Source organism: Grammomys surdaster, unplaced genomic scaffold (genome assembly GCF_004785775.1).
Source record: "Grammomys surdaster isolate TR1022 unplaced genomic scaffold, NIH_TR_1.0 174, whole genome shotgun sequence".
NCBI classification, from domain to species: Eukaryota; Metazoa; Chordata; class Mammalia; order Rodentia; family Muridae; genus Grammomys; species Grammomys surdaster.
Window position 1 is genome coordinate 4,955,870 of NW_021604622.1, and position 16,591 is coordinate 4,972,460.

The 16,591-nt window shown below is 37.5% G+C and overlaps 1 protein-coding gene across 1 annotated transcript in view; it reads left to right on the forward strand.

Annotated features, from left to right (window-relative positions):
- Window positions 1–961: 961 nt before the first annotated feature.
- Window positions 962–16,591, forward strand: part of LOC114621364 (UDP-glucuronosyltransferase 3A2-like) — a 28,927-nt gene continuing 13,297 nt past the window's right edge. Inside the window, exons 1-3 of the mRNA XM_028767616.1 lie at window positions 962–1,055; window positions 4,639–4,737; window positions 11,755–11,869. Coding sequence (XP_028623449.1) covers window positions 962–1,055; window positions 4,639–4,737; window positions 11,755–11,869 — 308 coding nt within the window. The remainder of the gene's footprint in view (window positions 1,056–4,638; window positions 4,738–11,754; window positions 11,870–16,591) is intronic.

Consider the following 16,591-nt stretch of genomic DNA (forward strand, 5'->3'; position numbering starts at 1 on the left):
CTTATTGTGAGTTATACCAAAGCATCATGCTTAAACACAGGCAGAAGCAAAGTCTTTTAGACACAAGATACACTGCTGCAAAGCAAAGCAAAATTGAAGGCTGTATTTTTCTGCGTGGTTGGGAAGGACTGAAGCAGATTCTCTTCCTGCTTTGGAGCTGCACTGGGAACTTGGCTAAAGCAGTTTGGTTTTAGACTGGAGCATGAAGATGACTCCATGGGGCATAGTACTTCTTCCTTTTGTGCTGATTTACATGTAAACAGATTTGGACTCTGTCCTGAGTTTGCTCTTGGGAGGGTTGTGTAATACTTCCATCCTGTTTTATGATGTTCATTCAGAACTTGAAGTTTAGCCTTCCCTCACCCCCTTCGGTCTCAAGTACAAAGGCCACTGGCACATTTTCATGAATCTGTGACTAGGGAGAGGTATTCAGCAATAATCTTGGGTGTTGTCCTTGAAGATTAGTTTATGGTTGACACAATTGGAGATTTTAAAACTGGTACCTGGAGTAATGAGTTCCAGAAATGGCAATAGGATACAGATAGAGAACTGACAGAGGAGGCAGTGTCTTGTAAGCTTGTGAATAGGCATGTAAAATGTTCATGGTACATGCTACTTTAAGATGCTGTCATTGACTGGATTCCCAAGGTCCCTACATTACCACTTTAGAGTTATTTTGAGGGAATAAAGAAAATATTGTGGCTATAGAAAAAGTTAAATATTAACTCTCCAATCATTTTTCTTCTAATTCTAGTTAAGGAGGGTGAAACAGTGTCCACTGGAAAGAGATTGGCAGAGACAAGGGCAAAAGGGCATTTGGAAAAACAGCATCAAATATCTACCCCCTTTACCCTATTTCAAGGCCACACATAGTGCTTTGTGACAGAGGCTTACAGGGTCCCTTAGTGGGGCACAGTTCTCTAGTTGTTCAGGCTGTGCCTGAGGTCCAGGTGTTCTACAGATGAGGGCACATTGGAGTTGGCTTCTAGTGAGCTTCTTCCTCCTTGAGCTTCTCCTCTTGGAGGCTGCAAAAATCCTGACTATATCTACACTGGGTAAGTTCTTGCTGGGAATATAGATAGAGTCTTCTGATACTGTGATGCCTGGGTTACCATGTTTCATAAAAATGGCATATAGTTGATCATGCATGTGACTTTTCTATCTAGGCATTGACAAACCTGGGGAGGGGCTATGCAGTGTGTGAAATGTGGTACTCAGAGGGGACTGTCCCCAAGGTTGAGAGCAATAGTAGATGGTGACATCATGTGATATAGAAACAGAAGCAGGAGGTGGAGTAGGGGGTTGTAAAAAAGGCTTCTCTACTAGAGCTTTAGTTGTGAGTAATTCATAAGCATTTTAGTCAAAGCAATTAGCCTATTCATCCAACAAAGAGAACAGTGAACATTTCTTGATTTTTCTGGGTAGGCTAACATCCATAAACATTGTTGGTTTCGAAAGATGTTCTTCTTCTCTAAAAGCTCCCAGGCACCAAAGTGTGGATGTCATGTCCTGATTGTCTATTTCCAGGAACTGATATGTTATATTTGACATCACAAATATCCTGGTCCGATGGTTTGATAGGGGTCTCATGATAATAGGAGCTTCATGTACATGGTTCACTGATAAATGTCTCAGTCGGGTAGGAGAATACAAATTAGTGCCAACAGGAAACAGGTCACATTAAACCTGGATATAGGCTTCATGAAAACATTTTTTTTAATGGTCAATTTTTTTTGGATTTATTGTTGACTAGGATGTGACTCAAGAATTATAGTGAGAAAGGACGTAAACATAATGGCATGACAGAAGGGATCACAGTATTATCCCTTTGTGCCAGGAAAGATTTTTAGCAAAAGTAACATTCAAGCTTCTGCAAAGGATCATAAGTGCTTAATTTCTATCCTGTCATCATTATTCACATATAACAGATATTACCTAAAAGTCAAATATCTGGCAGTTTATGGCAAAGCTATTGACATTCTTTATAAAGCTATTGACATTTTTAAATTCATGGATTTAACAATGAATAGTAAGATTACCTCCATTCGTCTGTTTTCACTATTTCTACTATCTCAGCTACACGATAATTTTATGGAAAGCAGTTTTGTTTTAACTGCTGAAGAACTACTCATATAGACTGAGGGCAAAGATTTACCTGACTCTTAAGCCCTAGAATTTGAGAACATTCTCAATGGAAGGGGCAGAACATTCAAAGACTTATCTCAAATTTCCAAGGGGTAAATATTAGGAATATTTTCTACCAAGGTAAAACTGAGAAGATGAGTGACCATCTTCAGGAGGATTCTACACTCCCTGTGTGTTTTACCCACTTTCTCAACATTTTTCAAGATGGATAGGTCTTATAATTCTGTATTTTATGGCTCATGTGGTACCTATGTTTTGTTTGTCTAGGGCAATAGAGTGCAAAAGGTTAAAAGTCTGCCTGTATAAAGGGGTGATTGTTTTCAGCTGTTCCCAAATGACAGTGTTCCCAAATGACCTTTAGAGCACTTTCAGGGATGAAGCCTGAGGACCTCAGTGCTGGAGAGAAACACAGACTATAGACATGGGCTTGAGCCTTCTACTCTGTTCATGTTAGAGGAAAACAAGGGTCTAGGGCATGGGCTGCCTCTTTCAGGAATACAAGTCACCCTTCTAATGTTATATAAAAAATTCTTATGGAGTACTTTCATAGTGGTGGTTTGCACACTTATGTTAAATATTCTGACACCACATTCATTTTCCATTTCCCCTTTCTCTTCCTCTCTCCAAACCTTTGCAAACACATCTTCTTGTTCTCTTTCAATACCAGCCCCTCATTTCTCACCGATTGTTGGAACATGTACACAAGAGCATGTGTATAAACATATATTACTAGATATAACCTGCTTAGTGTATATGTATGTTATTAGTGATAACCGTTTTGTTTTGTTTAACCAGTTAGTATGCGCATCTCTTGGGAAGAGTATTTCTCCTACTCTCAGCATTTCTTAGTTGGATTTTGAGTGTGTGTGTGTGTGTGTCTGTGTGTCTGTGTGTCTATCTGTCTGTCTGTCTAGGGCTGAAGGCTCCTGCGATTTCCTACATCTTTTTTAGCATGTCTTTGTTGCTGTCCTTGTTTGCTTCATGTTTAGGCAGTCTTGCTGGTAAGATATGAGTTTAGCTTCTGACATTCATAGGAGACACAACCCCTGAACAAACTCCATTTTCCTCTGGGCTGTAATCACTCTTCCTCTATTCTGCAATGATCCCTGAGCCTAAGGTGCAGAAATTGCCTCATCCAGTTGATTTTGCACTGGGTCTCTGAGGTAATGATGGTAAGGACCTTAAATCTTGTTACTTCACTTTTTTCTGTCCCCACTGGCTTGTCTTGTGCAATTTTAACTTTTCAATGTTTCTCTGGAAGAGCTCTTGCTCTTGAGAATCGATTAGAATGGCTGCCTCACTGGGTCCTCCTTCTTCTCAGTCTAATGAGAGCAGGAGCAAGACACCTCAGGTGTGGTAGCTTCTATCTGTGCTGTTCAGACAACACAAATGGGAATGGAAGGAGTGATTCACTGAGAACATACATGCTGTTTCCTTGACTTTTCTGCTCTGATTTAATCACTATGGGTCTTTCTGCTCCTGAACACCCTATTCTCTCAGCTTTTGTTTTACAATTTCCATTTCTTTCTTTTTCTTAATTTATCTTTCTCCTCTTTCAGTCTGGACTCAAAACAAATGTTTTAAAGAAATTGTGCTAAAGAGAAGACATTGGCTTAATGATCTTTCTTTCTTTCCCAAGGATAGTCTTTACTTAGCAGCCCAGGAATACTGCAGAATTCATATTGCCTCAGTTTCTCATGCATCTGGTGTTTTTTGTAATAACTTCAGGGTTGCTCAGGCCTCACAGTGATCCTTGATGATTTTATTTTGAAGAGTATAATCTCAGGTCCAAGAAGAGAAGCTTCTTAAGTGGGGGCTACATATTCTCTTTCCCTATGAATATTTCTTTCCCTAATATTTTACATACTGCATCTCTATCCTCAGCAATAACATAAAATTCCAAACAAAGTTAATGTCCATCACATCATGACATATTTTCCATGGTTACAGTAATTTTTTTGAGCCCAGTGATGACAGTGATGGAAAAATACAGTGGAAAATATAAATGTATCATAGGATAAAGAATATCTAAATTTTCAAAAAGAATTTATTTGTTTTCATTTTACATTTATGAGTGTTTTGACTGAATGTATGTTAGTGTATTATGCACATGAGAAGTCTGTGGAGACCAGAAGAAGGTGTTGGATCTCCTGTAACTAGAGCTTCAGATTGTTGTGAGCCACTGCATGACTTCTGAAAACTAAACCCAAGTCCCCTATGAGAACAGGAAGCTCTTTTAACTGCTGTGACATGTCTCCAGGCATGACCTTCAGATCTTTGGTGAAAGATTGTTATTGTCTAAAGCTCTGGGTTCATGTTTTGGATATTACCTATTATGTAACAGAGGGTATGGAAGAGCAAATTTCTTTCTAGACATCCTGAGGCATTCTGTGTTTTTACACTTAGTTTGAATTTCTTTATGTTACTTATCTATGGTAATCAGAACCATTTTCCTTAATCTCCACAAAAATGAACTTTATGTATTGTTTCTAGGTGCAAGTCATTATATAGTGATGAGTCGTGTGTCACAAATTCTTCATGGCAGTGGACACAATGTGACAAAACTTCTTCATGAAACAGTTCGCCTCCCAGGTATCTTTAAAATCAATTATTACAATAAATTACTTAAATAATAAATGACAGCTTTTGTATACAACTGCTTGACAAAACTTCTGTATTTGGCCTTATGAGAATTAAACTGTGGTATGTGAATGTGTGCATGTGCATGTGTGTGTGTGTGTGTGTGTATATGTGTGTATGTGTGTTTTATAGATCTGAATAAACTATGTAATCTTAGCTGCATATGATATACTTCTGTATTTTCCTTACTTCCTGGTATAAGTTGACTATGATTACAGTATGTACCCCAAACCTTAATGTGCTAGAATCAGAGTTTTTGATCTAATGGTGTTGAATAATTATTTATCTATTTGAGTCAGGCCTACTAAAATCTGACTGGCTTACCAGTGTAAACACTTGAAGGGAATCACATTGTCTTCCAAGGGATGGATTAGTTCTCAGCTGGGTAGGTGTTTATGAAAGAATGAATCTGCCCTTCCCTGGCCTCTTTCTTCTCTTTTGCCTTGTGACTTTTGTACTCACACATGGTACTTTTATGTTGTGTTGCAGTGAAAGACCATAAAAGGCTATTCAGGTGACTCTGCCCAATCTTGGATGGTCACAGGCTGGCAAGCCAAGGACCAAGGATGAGTAAGATTCTGTACAGAGCCTTAGTAACCTAAGATAGAAATGTATTGTTTTTGATTATGCATATTCCATGATGAGTAAGGAAGGCATTCCTGTGAGAACAACCTAAGACAGACTCAGGCTTGTTAATGAAATTAAAAATGGAAAGAGGCAGAGAGCCTTTGGGGCTGCTTGGCAAGAATCTGACACATGCCAAGGACAAAGAAATGGGCTGCTTGACAGTAATATGACATTGGCTAAGGACAAAGAAATAGGCTTCAGACAGGAATCTGACATTAGGCTAGAACAAAGAAGTAATTTTAGGTAGGAATCTAAATCTTAGGCTAGAACAAAGAAGTAATCTCAGGCTGGAACCTAAATATTAGACTAGAACAAAGGGGTAAGGTCAGATGGGAGTCAAAATTTTAGGCTAGAACAAGTTAGTAGGCTTCAGACATGAATAGGACCTTGGGCTAGGACAAGGAAGTATCCTTAGATACTTTGGTCATTCTGATAAGCCCTTAGAAACGGTAATCACAGTAGTGTTCATGTAATTGGGTTTAATGCTTTGCTTTCTTTTTCACTATTTGTGTTTATTGTCTTGCTTGTTCCTTGACTATTTGTGTTGGGAGCCAACTCTGAGCAGAAAGTGGCTGTCATCTTTGTAGCCATCTCAGGCCATATATCCTGACAAGAGACTTGTTTTCAACAGCCTACAACAGCTGAGCACACTCTGATAAACATCTTGTTTTGCTCACATATCTTGTTTTGCTGTTTAATGCTCCCAGTTGCAAGGTGCACATGGTAAAGTGTCTTCAGCTGTGTTCCCCTGCTTATGCTTCTATATACCTATGATTTTCTTTCAATAAGGAGACTTGAACAGACTCTCTGTCTTGTCTCCATTCTTCGCATCTCTTGCTCTTCCATCCCCACTCTCTCTCTTGCTAGACCCTGACCCACAGACTGGAGCAGCAGCTCGGGCCAGGACAAAGTGGCCCCCAAACTTGGGGCAGAACAGGCTGTTACATATTTGTATCTATTGTATTACAAGTTCCTCAACCTAGAACTGACCTTAATACATGCATGTAATCAAAATGATATAAAAGCATAAAGGATGAGAGGGGATGGGATAGGGTGTTCTAGGGAGGTTAAATGGGAAAAGGGGATGACATCTGTATTGTAAATAAATAAAACATCCAATAAAAAAGAACTATGAGCAAAATAACTTTTTAGATTTTTAAATTTTCAATTTATGTATATTTGCATGTGATTGTATGTGAGTTTTTGCATGTGAGTGCATGTGCCCAAGGAGGCCATAAGACGTGGTTGTATCACTTAGACCTGAAACCAACAGGCAGTTGTGACCTGCCTGATGTGGGTGGTGGGAACTGAATATGAGTCCTGTGCACACTTTGAACTGTTGACCTATATCAATAAAATTTTTTAAAATATAAATTAACTAATATTAGATATTTTGTTATGACAACAAAAATGCATTAAATATCTCATTACTTGACTGTTTCTCATAGTCAACAGTACCCACTATTATTGATCATTTTGAGAGGCTCTTATGTCAAGTGTTTCTGAATGTAGTGTTGACTAGATGTATCCTGTCATACTTAGGACTCTAATTATGTAAAGATAGCTATATTCAGTGGCACACATATCAGTTTCTATTTTTCAGTGAGGCCTACATTTTAAGAAATGTTTTCTAATGACTTTCATATTTTGTGCCCAACATTTAGGATACATGATTGAGCTGACCTCAGATACTTAAAAATCAGTAGCTCGTCCAAAACTCTGTTCAGTGATGTCAGAAGTTCCTATTTAATTTAGTAAATAAAGAGACTCATAACCGAACTGAAGATCATGAATCGCTGCTGATAGATTAAGGCTCAGAAGCTCAGAACACTTCACTTCCTTCTTCACTGGACATCTTCCAATACATTTAATTTGCCTTAACAGTCTGACTGCAGAGCTGCAATTCATGCTCAGCCTGTTTTGCTTGTTTCCACAACTTTTGACATATTGTTCATGTCTATAGACTCTCTGCTCCTTTAATAAGCTATGAACAAAAAAAATCTACCAAAATTCTCCACATTTGTAGACCTAGCATTCTTGATTCATAGGTTTGAGTCTTACTGTCTTAAAGTATCTTGTCTTTCATTTCTTCATTCTCTTTGTCTTTTCCTTTCTTGCCTACCCCACCATGACCTCCTTTTTGGTCTCATTCTTATGTTCTTTTTTTTTCATTTTCTTTTATTTTTCTTAATTTTCTGAGACAGGTCCAGGCTCTTATGGAGCTCAGCTACATTGCCATGGTAGTTCTCAAACTCAGGGGAATGCTCTGTCTTAGCTTCTCAACTTTAGGGGTTAGAGGCACAATTCACGATACCCAACACAGAGGTTCTTTCAACATCCATGAGCTCTGGAAATTTCAGATGCAATACTGGTTTATTCTTTTTTTAATATTTTTTTGTAGTAGAATTTGAGTGGGTTTATGAATGTAAAAATAACATTACTAGGTTATTTTTTCCAACCTTCTATTGAAGCTCTGCATTAAACCATTTAAACATTAAGTAGCTGTTTGGATCTGTTTGGATAACAGACTTTCATTCTGTGATTGTTCAACATGGAAAACTATATAATGTATTCTAAAGGAGTAGAGGTTTCTAGGATTTATACATAATTGCAAGTATTGGATTGGTGCCAGGAAGTAGGATTTAATGGTTTGAAGTTATAGTTCTTTTCCTTCGTCTAACTAGCATAGTCCTTAGTATCATTGTAAACTAACTTATTTATTTATCTATCTACTTACTTGATTTGATAAAGAGTCTCATGTATCCCAGGATGGTTTCAAAATTGCTTTGTAGTAAATAATATTGACTTTTCTTGTCTTTCTTTCTCCACTTCCTGAGTTTCAGGATAATAAGGGTATACCAAAAAAGATCTGATTCTGAGTATTTCTCAGGATCAAAAGTAGGACTTTGTACACACCAGGCAGTAACTTTAACAGCTAAGCAACATCTCAATACCTATATGTCTTATATATGTTTTTATCATGCATATATCTCAAGTTAAATGTTGTTCTTGCTTTGGTGGGACCAATCCAATAATGTTACTGATCTTCAGTGATTTGATATAAATATTCAGACCAGGACATGTTTGTATAAATGCTCTGGATTATCAGAAAACCTTTAACCCTTCTAGCAGGCTGCTTCTTATTTGTAATGGAGATTAGGTGAAACAAAACCAAACAAACACCAAAACAAAAAACCCCAGATATATAAACATGATGAAGTCTCTAATTCAGAGCTCGTTTTTCAGATTAGAATATAGGCTTTTCTTCTCTAAAGGCGTCATTTACTTTAATCCTTTGGAACTAAATGTATAACAGTTTCATTCAGTATGTAAGGTGAAGTTGATTTAATACATTGAGTTTACAGAAATTAAAATATGCTTTTATCCTTAAATATCAGAATTCTCACACACAGACAGAGAGACAGACAGACAGACATATAAACACACATACACATACAAACAGAGAGAGAGAGAGAGAGAGAGAGAGAGAGAGAGAGAGAGAGAGAGAGAGAGAACTGCATTTAACTAAGGTAATCACTTGCATAAACCTGGAAAAGAGTTATCCAATGGAGTTTAGGAGGCTCAATAGTAGTCAAACCAATGATGACAATGACACCCCCTATCCCCAGCATCTATGGACAGTCAGCAGTAGTTCCCCAAGCAAGGCAGTCGCATGAGTCATTCCTCATTCTGGCTAAAAGTCAGGTCCATTGTCAGCAATCACAGTTGTAATGAGGTGGAGATTGAGGCAGCCATGACATGTTCAGGAGATAGTGTTTTGTGATACTTCTTCCCTCCATCCAGTCCTTATCTGAGTTTCATCTCCTCCTGTGCCATGATCTCTGACCCCAGAGATTGATGGACAAAGATGCTCTTTTTAGGTCTTAGCACTCAACAGCCACTTGTTCTCAGCACATCAAGGAGACATGGTTCTTTGCATTTATTGCAGTTTGCTGCACAAAAAAATTCTCTAATGAAGGCTGAAATCAACATTTATAATACATGGGAATAAGCATAAATATCTATAAGGTGATTTGAAAAACATGTCCATTTAGTGAAATGAAAGTAGTAATTTCTCCCATACAGAATATGTCCTCCCTAGCCATGAAGAGGTTTACATTGCTGGATACTTTTTTTTTTTTTTTTTTTTTTTTTGCCTGTACAACAGGCTTTAAGTCTAGTCACAAGGTAGATTATCACCTCCATTACACTGGGCACATTTTCCTGCAGGTCAATATTTTAACATGGAAGGTCCATCATTATGTAAAATCATTGATGACTTTTGCTCCCTAGTGTTCTGTGTGCCATCTTCTGGCCAGAAGGGAGGAAGCTTCAAAGTCAATTCAAGTTGAGTTTTCTCTGCCTTACAACCAAAGTCTGTGGTGACCTCAGCTTTGTGATCTAGTTCTTCTAGGCACTCAAGAGCTATGGCTACAGCCTATGTTGTCTTGAAGGCTTCATAGGCCTCTGGATCAACAACTCATAGGAATGTTTCCCACACTAGCACTGGGAAGTTTTTGTTTTATCACTCTTGACTCCTGAGGTCATCATTATTTATGTATACATGACATTCCTAGTTAAACAATTTAAAATTTGTTTTATATGTGGTTTTGACAGTAAATTTGTTTACTGACTGTGGGTATGTTTGGATGCATGCTCATGTGTGGAGATCAAGGAACAACCTGCAGAAGTTTCCAGTATCTGAGTCCTATAAATTAAACTCAGGCCATCAGACTTGGCTTGTAGTACCTTAATCAGCTGAGCCATCTCATTGGCCCTTTGAGATCTTCTTTTCTTCCTTGAAAATCATTTCCTAAACTAGGAGATTTCCATATGTCTCCTGTATAATCTTTAGTTTTGTTTAGCTGTTCCCCATCTGTCTCCTAATATATTGTTTTTTTTATCATTGCTTTATTTTCCTTGGCAATGGTGTGTGTCTTTCTAAGCTTATAAGACCCAACTAACATCATCAAAAATAATTGTCACACTCATGGCAATTTTGAGAAGTTTTTTTTCATGCAACCTTTTAATACCATTTTCAAAAGTCTGTAGACATGTAATCAATAGGGATAGAAAGGGCATTTTTGAGGATGCTGTGTGATTGATGTTTGTGTTGTGTAACCATAAGCATCCAGTTGGATTTAGTCAACTGTATATTGTGTTGTGTTGGAGATCCATCCTAACACTTTATTAAACTCACTGCCTGGCAGCTGCACAGATAAAAGGCCTTCCACTGAGTAGTGTCAGGCACAGTTGGTGCTGGACTCAGTGGAGATGCCGTGTGAGGGTCAGATTATGTCCCATGAGACAGGAACAATGAGAGGAAGTTCCCAACCCTACAGTCTGTCTTTAAATACAAATCACTGAAACTCTCTAGTGAAGATCACTTGATTTTGAATTTGGCCTGCTTTTCTTGGTTTGAAATTCTCATCAATAGGAAGAGAGGATGGATTGAGGATTTTTTTCTGCATTTGAGAGATATAGCTTGAAATTGTCAGAAATGAAACCTGAAAATGTACTCAGATTCTTCATTGTGCATGAATAATATGGTGGAAGAGCTAGACTGGCCAGTTGGGATTGGCAGACATTTTCTCTTTTTTCCTTCCTTCCTTCCTTCCTTCCTTCCTTCCTTCCTTCCTTCCTTCCTTCCTTCCATCTTTCCTTTTTTTTTTGACTGAAGGTGGAGTCTTTTTACTTACTGAAACAAACAAACCAGCAAACAAACAAAAAACAAACAAGACAAAACCTGTTTGTGTTAGAACATGCTTGTAATAAAAGTGCTTGGCAACTTCAAGAAGTAGGTTTGTGAGTTGAAGCCAATTGGGTTACTGCACATGACTCTACCACAAAACAGCCAACCAAACAAACAAACCACACACATGAAATGCATAGCAACTAAAAGTAACCATGCAAAATAACACTTCATGCATTTTATTTTAATATTTCTTTGAAACACAGAGAACTGGAATCAAACTCACTTGTAATTAACAACAAACCCTTACAAAATATGTTGTCATAGTTGATGAATTATATCATTTTAGAATGTTTACATTCTGTTTTCTTATCTGTATAGTGTAAAATAATAGCTGTCTTTAAATGAAAATTATTATCAGAATTTTTCATTATGTAGACTCCTTAAAAATTCTTGAATTATTGTAAAGTATCAATAAATATGATTACAATATGGAATTAAATGAATTCAAAGAAAAGCAAACCCACTGGAAAACAAAAATCATATTTTCACAAAGATGTGACATTATTTAAAATAATTGTTTTTATCACCCTGATAATGTGTGATATATTGTGATAAATTTAAACTTTACTTAATTGGTGTTTTCTTAGATTTTAGAAAGGAAAAACCGTCATACCAGGTTATAAATTGGCATCTACCTGAAGATCAGCAAAAGAAACTTGATAAAAGACAGCGTCTCCTTAGAGAAGAATTAATTTATGGCAGGTAATTTGTCCCAGTTCTTTGAACCAAAATATTGCCAATCAAGATTTAAGAGTGAGTATATGATGGATGCATGATGCTTCAGTTGAGCTTAAGAGAAATGATAACTGGCTCAATTGATGGCTATAGGAATGGATGTGCTTGAATTGTGCATTGTAGATGATTCATAGCTAGATAAACTGTGGGATGGATTAATTCTCTAGAAAGTGGAAGGTGGGCCTTTAGGGTTTATTATCTACAAGTTGCCTGTCAACAAGATTCCTGTCATCTGTACCAGCCCTGTCACTTCAATTTCTCTACTCAGGGAAAGAAGAGCCACCTTCTTCAATGTACTTTGTCACCTTCCTATGTAAGTTCAGTAATAGAGGTAATGCCTGTAGACTTAGAATTTTCAAAACCTACTTTAATAAGAATTATTAAATGCTTCAACCTCCCTTCTAGCCCACTCATCAAAGATAGGGAAAATGTTAGTTAATAAGAGAATGTAGATTTGTTCAGAAGTAGTTCTTTGGGGCAAGTCCAAACACAAATCAGTAGTGGCAGTCCAGTCCAATCAGCCAACACCAAAGGCAAATCAAGAGCAGTCGCTTGGCCCATAAGAAACCTTAAGGCTCTGAGGAATCAGTATGAGTCTGAGGAGGTGGCAGGAAGCAGCCAGAATACCATAAGAAGTTCTTTGGAATATTTGTCTCTATGAGGTTATGACAAGTGAAATCAGTGAAAACCAGCAAAGCATTGCAAGGCGAACCAATGCCAGGGCATTCTCTCTTGACTGTGGGGTTTTACTTATATTCTATCTAAACATTATGTCCCCACTTAACCATCTGCTCCAGCAGAGCATTATATACCCTCTCACATGTCTGTTTCAGCAAAACATCCTCGAATGTTTCTGCTTCCACAAAACATCCTCTCACAAAACTGCTTCCAGAAAAACATGTGACACAACTGAGTTGTTAGAGAAACCAGAATTTTCCAATTCAAACTCCCTTGAATACATGAAAGTATTTTTTTCTCACATAATATATTCTGATTACAGTTTTCCCTCCATCTACTCCTTCCAATACCTCCCTACTAGATCCACTGCCTCTCTGTATCTCATTAGAACACAAACAGGTTTCTAAGGGATAATAATAAAATATAACAAAAGTATGATAAGATAAAACCAAAACTATCACATCAGAGTTAGATAAGAAAAGAACCAAAATGAAAATAGCCTAAGAAAAGACCAAGATCTCACTAGCTTTCATACTCAGAAATCTCATAAAGTCATTCAACTAATACGTGTATGTGTGTATAAATGTGCATGTATGTATGTATGTATGTATGTATACATATGACCTGATATAAGCTCTGTACATGCTGCCTCAGTCTCTCTGAGTACATATGAGCTTTGCTCATGCTTAAATGGCCTTGTTTTCTTGGTACTCTCCATCCACTTTGGAGCCTACACTCTTCTTCCCTCCTCTTCCTCAGGGTTTTCTGAGTTCCAAAGGGAGGGAGAGATTTGATGCAGATTTCTCATTTAGGGCTAAGTGCTACATAATGCATGGCTGTAGGTCTCTGTATTTGTTCCCATCTGCTATAAGGGGAAGCTTTCTGATGATGGCTGAGCAAGGCACAAATCTATGAGTATAGCAGAATGTCATTAGCCATCATTATACTACTGCTTTTTTTGTTCTGTTTCATTTTACACAAATAGTATTTGGCTTACCTTAGGTCTCTGGCATATCTAGCAGCAGGTCCTTTGTCTCCCAAACAATATTGTACATGGGTTTTATCTAGTGGAATAGATCTAAAGTCAAATCAGTTATTGGTTGGTTACTCACACAAGCTTTGTGCTACAATTTTCTTAGCATATTTTGCAGGCAAAACAGCATTGTAGTTCAATGGGTTTGTGGCTGGATCATGTTTACATTTCTACTTTGGTAGTGTACAGGGTTCCTGTAGCAAAGATGCTTGAACCTAGAATCTATATACTCAGCAGATCAATTTCTCCATGTTCAGTGAGTTGTGTAGGTGTTTTCTTCCACAGTAGAGCCTGCTGCCAGTTTGTGGAGAGCATCCTACAGTTTTGGCAACTGTTTAGGTTGTTTGAGGATTCCTATAGAACCTCTTTGGCTAACAAATTGTTTATATGTAACCCAATTATGGTACTGGAAGCTCATTTTGTGACAAGAGATCGTGAGTTGGGGCTCTGTCTACCACATTTTTGGCAATTTTAATTAGATTGCCTTTATAAAGGTATATATTTTAGAAAGAGTCTACTGCATTAGATTCCTATGATCCCCGTCAATGCCCCCTAATCTTAGCTGTGTCTCCCTGTATTCCCTCCATCATCATTCTCCCCTCCTGAATTGACCCTACTTTTCCAGCCCCACACTTCCACACAGAACTATCTATTCTACTTTTCTATTCTTAAGGGGATCTATTTGTGCCCTCTAGTCTCTTACTCTATACCTACCCTCTGTGGTTCTATGGATTATAGTTTCACTATCATTGACTTATGACTAATAGCCAGAGGTATATTTAAAACCTTTCAGTGACCAGGTGATACATCTGAGCCTGAGGCTTAGTCCTTAAATGGGATGTACAGAACCTCCGTTGTTTTCCACAGGGATGACATGTACAGATGTGTCTTTTAGTTAATTCCATTGACCTCACTCTCTTGTCTAGTTTTGAAAATTCAACTTAAAAAATCAAGGTGGTGCTTATTGATAATTGTTTCTGGAAATATTCTCATTCATAGACATTTAAAGGCCATATTTCTTTCATTATATATTTTAAAAAATTGTCAAATTGCACCTTTGTCTAATTGGGTTGTTGTTTATACATATTTAAACATATATATTGTAACTTTATTTCAAGTCTGGACTTTTGAGGTGTAGTTCAAATTGGCTTATTATTTTACACATTTAAAACACACACACACACACACACACACACACACATGTATTTTCTTCTTTTCAAGCACAAACTCTTGAGAAGTGATTCCTATTGCAAGTGCAATACAGTCAAGTTACTGAGAACAGAAACTTCTTGGAGTTTTTCAATTGATTTCCTTTAAACCTTCTATTTTAAAGATGTTTATCCTGCACATATTACATTTATTTGTCAATTATTACATAAAAAATTTAAATGGAGTACCAGCAATAGTTTTATAGAATTATGCCTTGTATTGCCCTACATTCTATTACTATAACAGAATAACTGACTTTGGGTGGCTTTAGACTGAAAAGAATTTGATTTAGGTCACAGTTGTGGAAGTTTGGGCACATGACATCAACAACAGTCAGCTTGGCTGGTGGCACCAGGATAAACAATGTTGAAAGCGAGTGTGTCTAGAAGTGTAAAGAGAAGAGAATGAACAGGCAAATATTTCCCTAGTGCCTGCCACAGACACCGACTCAAAGTCCAGTGAGGATTCCTTTAACCATACAGGAGGAGGGCTGATAATGACCTCCTACTGAGGAGTCCTCTTAAAGGTCCTGTTACTTCTACACAGTTGTATTGTGCACCAAATCTCTGAGAGAGGACCCCTTGATTATAAAGCAGATGTGCTGTGAATTGAAGTTGAGTCTGAAAGTGAGCAAAGATGCTTCTGGACTAACATCTTGTGGGTCTTTTGATACATGTCAATATGGTATATTAGCTCAACTTACCAGGTTTCTTACCTATCTGATAAGCATTGACTTGAAAGAATTCCTGGAAAAGGGCTACAGGTAGGAGTTGTCAGTAGGATGACTAAAATCTAGCACAATCTTCAATGAAAATCTGAGACAATAAGAGTTAGAAATTCTAATAGTAAGCTTCCAATCACCCATATGATTCCATTTGGACTTTAAGCTAGCATGATAAAATAACATATTTTGATATGTGTGTGTATGTGTGTGATTTGTGTGTGTGTGTGTGTATGTGCGTGCACATATGTGTGTGTGTGTGATTATCCTTAGTGGTACCTTGCCTTCTTCCTCCACAGCTCTTTTTCACGACACCTGTATCTCTCTTGATGTCTTTTCTCCCTGTCACATTACCTCCTTTAAATTTCATGACATGAGAAGGCAAATATCACACACACACACACACACACACACACATTTAAATTTAGGTTTCACATGCAACAGACAAAAATTACTAGGTTTCTACATTGTTTTTGTAATTTTTAAGTTCTAGGCAGAAAGTTGAAACATATTGAGCCTAGTTCCAATATTATCATTGGGATGCTCTCTTTATGGGACAAAACATCCAAGCTACAATACAGACAATTAAAAGAAATAAGTTTATCACTGAGTATTACAAGAGCTGTAATTAATCTACTTATACAGATTGGCAGGGGAACAATACCATAGCTCAAATACACATTATATAACATGAGTTAAACAGCATTATACACCTGCATATGGCAACTTATGCTCTGATATCTACTATAATCAATGATGGTTTCTAAGACAGAAGAGATCAAACTCATATTGATGGTGAATGGGTGTTATGTCCTTGGAGGAAATGTGATGGAAGTGGGTTCATTTGGGGAAGCAGCAACACCTCCACCAGAATGATTAAAGCTGAAAGTTTTCTTGAAGGGCTGTGATTCAGATGGAAGACTGATGCTACATGGTCACCTAAAATTATCTTCCTCCCTTCCTCCCTTCCATCCTTCCTCCCTTCCTTCCTTCCTTCCTTCCTTTCTTTCTTTCTTTCTTTCTTTCTTTCTTTCTTTCTTTCTTTCTT